Here is a 6,347-nt window from a genome sequence, read left to right as displayed (position 1 = left end):
ACCTTGTTGTTAGGAGCATGTGCTCTCACCAGCTGAGCCATCCTGCCACCTGTTGGCAGCTCAGCTTGGGCACAGCCCACTGGCCCATGTGGGAATCGAACCGGCAACCCTGTTGCTCAGAGCTCACACTCTTAACCAGCTGAGCCACTCAGACATCCCTGGATTCGTTTTGATAACCAAAAATATCTCCAGACATTGTCAAATGCTATCTAGGAGGGAAAAAAGTCACTCTGTTGAGAAGGTAACACAACTAGTAAAAGACAGGATCCAACTCTGGCAGCCCACACTGTATTCACAGCCCTTTGCTCTGCTTTCCTTGATGTTCATTAGCAGTAACTTCTGGGAACTTGAAGGGCTTTCCTATGTCGTTGTCCCAAAATACAGGAAGGTCTAGGCCATGATTGGGCTAAGGTCAGAGAGATCAAAATGGAATCCACCCACCACCACCACTCTTCAATCTTATTTTTTCTGTGTCATCTAGTTAAGTCACAATGCAATTCTGCCCAGGACGCTCAGAGTGCCTCCTCTCCCCTAACCCTTTATATGGTTCCAAGTAAGTCCCACAAGGACTTTTCAAAGCCTGTGGGCTCTGATGCTACTGTAATCCCTCTGGCCTAGCCTCCTGCTGACCTCTCAAAGCTGTTTCCTTGGTCTTCCCTGCTCCCAAATGCCCTGGACCTTACCCAGTCTGGACTCACAGCTTGTCCTTGGGCCTCCTTGCCCATCCTGCCTAGAACGCCTTCTTGGGTTTCCTTTCCATGTTCAACTGCACAGCCCTAGCTAAGACTAAAACACAAGAGGTCCTGCTTGACTGAATGGAGAGCTGGGGTAACACACACTTAAGATTGCAAGTCTTATGAGATTTCATCAGGATATACATGTCACTGCTAAGTAGATCTTGGTTCTTGCCAGGTAGTAAAGCCCATGTAAAAACAAGAAGGAAGGAAGGAAGGAAGGAAGGAAGGGAGGGAGGGAGGGAGGGAGGGAGGGAGGAAATAAAATCCAAGCTACAATTTTTCATTGGTTTTTAATTTGTTACCTTTTTGTCAGGATCGATGCACAATGTACTTTCAAACTGGCACTGGTGAAGCCAGTGCCCCATGCGTTGGATGTCCTGGTCAGACCCTGGCCTGTCCTTCTTTACACACATGAGGAAAGCCTTCCGCTTGCCACTCAGGTCATAACAGTCCTGTTTTCCAGCAACGCCAAGAAATAATATTTCAACCAAAGCACATTCAGAAAACCAAATACACCATATACTGGTGACCCTTGGACAACCCGGGGGTTAGGGGCACCGACCCGAGCAGTCAGGCCTCAGCATTCACATTTATGAATTCCCAACCGTCAGCCGACCCTTAAACAACGTGGGTTGGAACTGGGTGGGTCAATCCTGATATGAGTGGATCCATGCAGTTCAAACCCGTGTTGTTCAAGGGTCACCTGTATATGAAATGATGAGTTTCTTCTGGGATTAGTGGGAAGGTTTCCCAGTTAGAATCAGGGGCACAAAACTGATTGGCGGGGAGGGGCAGGGAGGCGAGAGTTGGTTTATAATTCTTTCAAATACCTATCTCAGACTTGGACTGCTAGGCCAAGCTCATTAAATTCATATATACAGTAAAACTTTGGATTGCAAGTCACTTGGTTTGCGAGTGTTCCGCAAGACGAGCAAACATTTTCAATACATTTTAACGTGGTAAACGAGCGATGTCTTACAATACGAGTAGTTTGTTTCCAGAACGAATCATGCTCGCAAACCAAGGTATTACTATATAGTACATCACTACCAGTTTAAGGATGTAGAGCTGATACAGGGAAATGGTTAATGACAACACAAGGCTGCAGCCATCAAAATCCAGAATGTGGGGCATTCTACAGGACAAATAACCTGGCTTCTTCAACAAATAACTAGAAAAGGTTAAAAAAGGGAGAAGTATCATATACATCAAGAGTCTTAAGAGACAAAGCAATCAAGTGTAATTGTGTAGACCTTGTTTGAATCTGAACTCTGATCCAAACAAGTCAGCTGTGAAAGACATAGGATCCAGTTAACACGTTACGCGCCAAGCCTGTTTTGTCTTCCTTTCCGTTTAGCCCGTGATATCCGATTTCACCAATATGCTCTGTCTACAGTCAGTTGTCTGTGGTTCATGCTCCAGTGCAGTTAAAAAAATTTTTTTTTACCCGTAACAGTGACAATGTCAGTAGAAGAAACATGTGAAAGTGATTCAAGTGAAATTAGTTTTCCTAATAGAAGAATATAATTTTTTAAATTGTATATCATCAGTCACCAGTGACAGATGCGGTCCAAACAGAAAGTATAGTGTCAGTCACCAGTGACTGACAGGGCGCTTAACGCGTTAAGGAAACCTGAATGCTAGCTGCATCTTTGCCAAGATTAAAGGCTTTGCTTTTGTTTTTTGAGGTAGGATAAGGATATAATGGTTCTGTTTTGAAAAAAGTCTCAGAGATACATACTAAAGTTTATGTAAATGAAAGTGATATATCTGGATTTGCTTGCTTTAAAATAAGAGAGGGGAGCAGATGAAACAAGACTGGCCATTATTTATTATGTTGCTAATTGTAGAAGCAGGATTATAAGTATGGTGGGCTGAAAAGGAATCTTTTCTACTCTTTCTACTTTAGCATATGTTTAAAATATCCATAATAAAACTTTTTTAAAAAGCCAAACAAACAAAACCCTGCAGTCAGCAATTTACGTAGTTGCCTAAGGCAATGCAACCTATTCGATTTTTTCTCCAGAGCCTCACTTTCTTTGATTTGTAAAATGGAGATAAGAACAGTGCCTAGTTCTTCCGGTTAACCCATGCATAGTGGTTTTAACTGGCTGTTTCACTTTTACTGTTATAAACAGAAAGCAGTGAGATCTGACCACAAGGCAAGCACACAGGTATTCAGTCACCTTTAACTCAACAGGAACAGTATGCAAAATGTTCAAACAGTGGCTAAATACTCTTTTTACTAACTAGTGTAGAGTTGGAGTAAGAGTCAAGATATTTACCAATTCGCTTTCCACACAGTCAAAACTTCTCTTTAGAATTTTTCTTGGGATCACTGAATGAATTTTCATGAAAAGAGAACAGAAAAGAGCATTATTATTATTATTATTATTTTTTTTCATCAAGATCTGCTGTTGTCCCTATTAACAGGAAGCTCTCCCAGGAAACTCAATTATCTCTTATGTTTGGGCCCAGCAAGCTTCAATGGATCTCATTTTAGAACAGGTTCCTTGGATTAGGAACACCCCCGCCCAAACTCATGAGTCTGGAAACCTAAACCCCCTGAAAGCCCCATCAAGTTCAAGGGCAGAAAGACCCAAGCCAGAGATTTAAAGGACAGGGACTAATTGGCATTACTGCACACCCACTTCCTGAAGAGTAGGCCACAACATCAGTAAAGGGAAAGATGAACTAAAGGCACTAGACCCTATTGTATTTTTTTATTTAACATAATATCTTAGTATTGAATTCAAATACTTATTGGATGCCTACAGTGTGTTGCCATGACATCGTCTAGTTTGGATGATTCTGAGAAAGAAAAAAACCACTTGGCCAACAGTAAGTGACTCACAGTCTAAACGGAAGATAAAAGTGTGATACATAAACAATAGATCTGGGGAAGGGCAACGTAAGTGCTGTGCAGGTGCAGTAAATGAAGGGAGAATCAAAGGCTTAGTGGGGTCAGTATCCTGCCTACAGGACACGTTTGTGGAAGAGTACAGTTCTCATCCATTACAAATCGACAAAAATCAGCAACAGCTACATAACTCAAAACTCGACCAGAACATAAGCATGCTGACAGCACAGACCATCCACAGTATATTTTAATGTCTACCTCAATGCCTGTCTCCACTCACAAATATTTTGCCGTGTATAATGAGCACTTACCCCACCAAATTTGTGAGGGGAAAAAGAAGGATGTGCATTATACATGGGTAGTACTAATTCCATGTCTACATAAATGTTTTTAATTCTTTTATTTATGCTTATGAGTTAAAAGTGTAACTCTAGAAATCACAAACTTGCAACGACAAAGAGTTCTTGGCCTTCTATGATGCTCAAATATCCTAAGTTTGGTACATAAAATTTCCTGTACCTTATGTCTGTCCTTGTGTTTTGTAATTGTTTGTCATATAAAATTTCTTGTGCCATAATGTGTTCACGAATAAATGCTAAAATTCCTTTGTAGTACAAAAAACCAAATACCTAAATGTAAACAAATAAAAATTTGAATTAAAAAATTAAAACGAAAGATTTTTTTACCTGACCTTTTGGGCCAAAAACATGGGTGTGCATTATACATGAGAGCGCACTACACACGGCAAAATGCAGTATACACACACACACCAAACTGCAGGTGAGGGGAGCCCTAACCTCCCTCACCCTGTTACACATGGCATTTCTTGATCCTCAGCCACGTTCCCAGATTTATAGAAAATGGTTTAACGGTGTGCAAGGAAAAGAGGATCCCCCAAAAAACACACCCACTGGAGATGTGGCAGAGAGGATTCCCACACTGGGTTTCTCTCTGCATCATCTAAAAATCTTCCATATCACAGTCACTTGGAGGTCCTTGTTAAAAATGCATCTCAAGCCTGCTGAGTCAATCTGATGTCTGAGCCCACCCCAAAACGAACTAGTAGACCCTGATGGCTACTCTTCCACTGGACACTCGGATCCGAGCCTGGGCATGGTGCCTCTCCTGCCCGCTTACCCCCGGGCGGCCATCTCTCGCCGCAGGTTCACTTGGTTCCTCAACGCCTGCATCTTCCTTTCTCTGTTTTCCCCATCCCGTTCCCTCGCCGCTCTCCTGGGCGTCCAGCACCCTCTGGGGGAGCCCCGAGGCGGCGGGGCCAACCCCCACATTCACCTAGAACCCCCGACTTTTGTATCCCCCTCCCCCCCCACCTCCACCCCAGCCCAGGACTCGATGGGCCGCGGGGTAGTCTCCGCACTCACCCGGACTGTCGGCTGTGGGGTCGCTCTGCCAGCGCGGCAGCAGGTCGGCGCGGTGCAGCCGCTTCAGCACCTTGGTGAGGACGCGCGGCGCGGCCGGAAGGTAGTAGTGCTTGGCGAGCAGGGAGGCCAGCCCCGATACGGTCTGGCCCTGCAGCTCCAGCTGCAGCGGACTCACGCGCGGCTCCTCGTCCACCGTCTTGAGGATGATGCGGAAGCTGCTCAGCTCCTGCGGGGTCAGCACCTTCAGGGTCTCCTGCAAGCGCTTCTGCAGCTCCTCCATGGCCCGTGTGATCGGAGGCGCCCTGGGGCCGTGGGACCGCGAGCGTCAGCGGCTCCTGGGGCTTCCCTCCATCGTCGCCCGACCTTGCCGAAGCTCCCAGGCCGCAGGGACCAATCCAAGGAGGTCCCAGCAAGCGCGCCTCGCACGCCTCCCGCTTCTCCTCTTTGTTTTGAAAAAAGGAGGCGTTTCCGCTTCACTGCAGCAGCTCGGTCGCTGGCGGCGACCTCTGCCTGGCCGCTCCGCCTTCCCTCTGCTCGGCCCCGCCCTCACCCACACTCTCTGTTCCCCCCTCGCGGTTACGCAGAGGCTCTGCTCCCTGCGCCATCACACCGAACCCTTGCTTAACCCTTGGAGCTCGGGTTGAGGGAACTGAGTGGTGAATCCGGCCCGGCAGGGTTCCTCCGTGGTTCTCTGCCCTGACTGCGGGTTAGGGATCACTTGGGGGGAACTTTTAAAACTCCTTGTGCCCAGGCCAGTCTAGGCTTACATCAGAATCTCTGGGTAGCCGGCCCTGGCATCAGTTGTTTATAAAGCTCTCCAGATGATTCCAACGGGCAGCCAACCACTGACCTTGGACTCCAGTGTTTATCAGCTACCTAAGCCAGTGGTTCCCAAAGAGCGAGAACTCGGAAGCTGAGATAACAGTTAGAGGGTGTTGCATTGAGGCAGCCCAATTTTTTGAGAGGGCGTGGTGCCGAGCGCTGAGTTTTGAAACTGTCAGCAAACTAGAAATGCGCATTCAGCCTGGGGGGGCGTGTAAGCGGTGTTGCCTTGGTGAGCAGAGCTCAGCTTGGAAATCCCCCAAAGTCATTGCTAGAATCCCTGACTTGATTAGGCCCTCATCATCATTGTTTGCCCCCCAAACTACTTAACCGTTTGAAAAGCTGAAAGAAGCTCAGAACCTGTTTGAATCCTGATTCAAGTAAACCAACCATAAACATTTTGGGGACAATCGGGGAAATGTGAATATGGGCTGGGTATTGGAGGATATGCAAAAAGTTAACTTTTTCCAAGTGGAATAATAACATTGCAGTTATGTAAGAAAGATGTCCATAGTTTTTAGAGATGCGTATTGAAGTATGGAAAAG

The 6,347-nt window shown here is 46.1% G+C and overlaps 1 protein-coding gene across 2 annotated transcripts in view; it reads right to left on the bottom strand.

Moving 5' to 3' along the window:
• The window catches only part of LOC109393497 (caspase-14-like), a 36,657-nt gene extending 31,161 nt beyond the window's left edge, over nucleotides 1-5,496 (bottom strand). Inside the window, exons 1-3 of one of the 2 annotated variants that reach the window (XM_019662798.1) lie at nucleotides 4,980-5,496; nucleotides 3,023-3,075; nucleotides 1,040-1,189 (exon numbers count right to left, since the gene is read on the bottom strand). In XM_019662798.1, coding sequence (XP_019518343.1) covers nucleotides 1,040-1,189; nucleotides 3,023-3,075; nucleotides 4,980-5,259 — 483 coding nt within the window. In that variant the 5' untranslated portion in view covers nucleotides 5,260-5,496. The remainder of the gene's footprint in view (nucleotides 1-1,039; nucleotides 1,190-3,022; nucleotides 3,076-4,979) is intronic. The other variant, XM_019662800.1, reaches the window with a different exon arrangement.
• Nucleotides 5,497-6,347: the final 851 nt, after the last annotated feature.

This window comes from Hipposideros armiger, unplaced genomic scaffold (assembly GCF_001890085.2).
Source record: "Hipposideros armiger isolate ML-2016 unplaced genomic scaffold, ASM189008v1 scaffold_380, whole genome shotgun sequence".
Lineage (NCBI taxonomy): Eukaryota > Metazoa > Chordata > Mammalia > Chiroptera > Hipposideridae > Hipposideros > Hipposideros armiger.
This window is presented reverse-complemented; position numbering and strand designations above follow the sequence as displayed.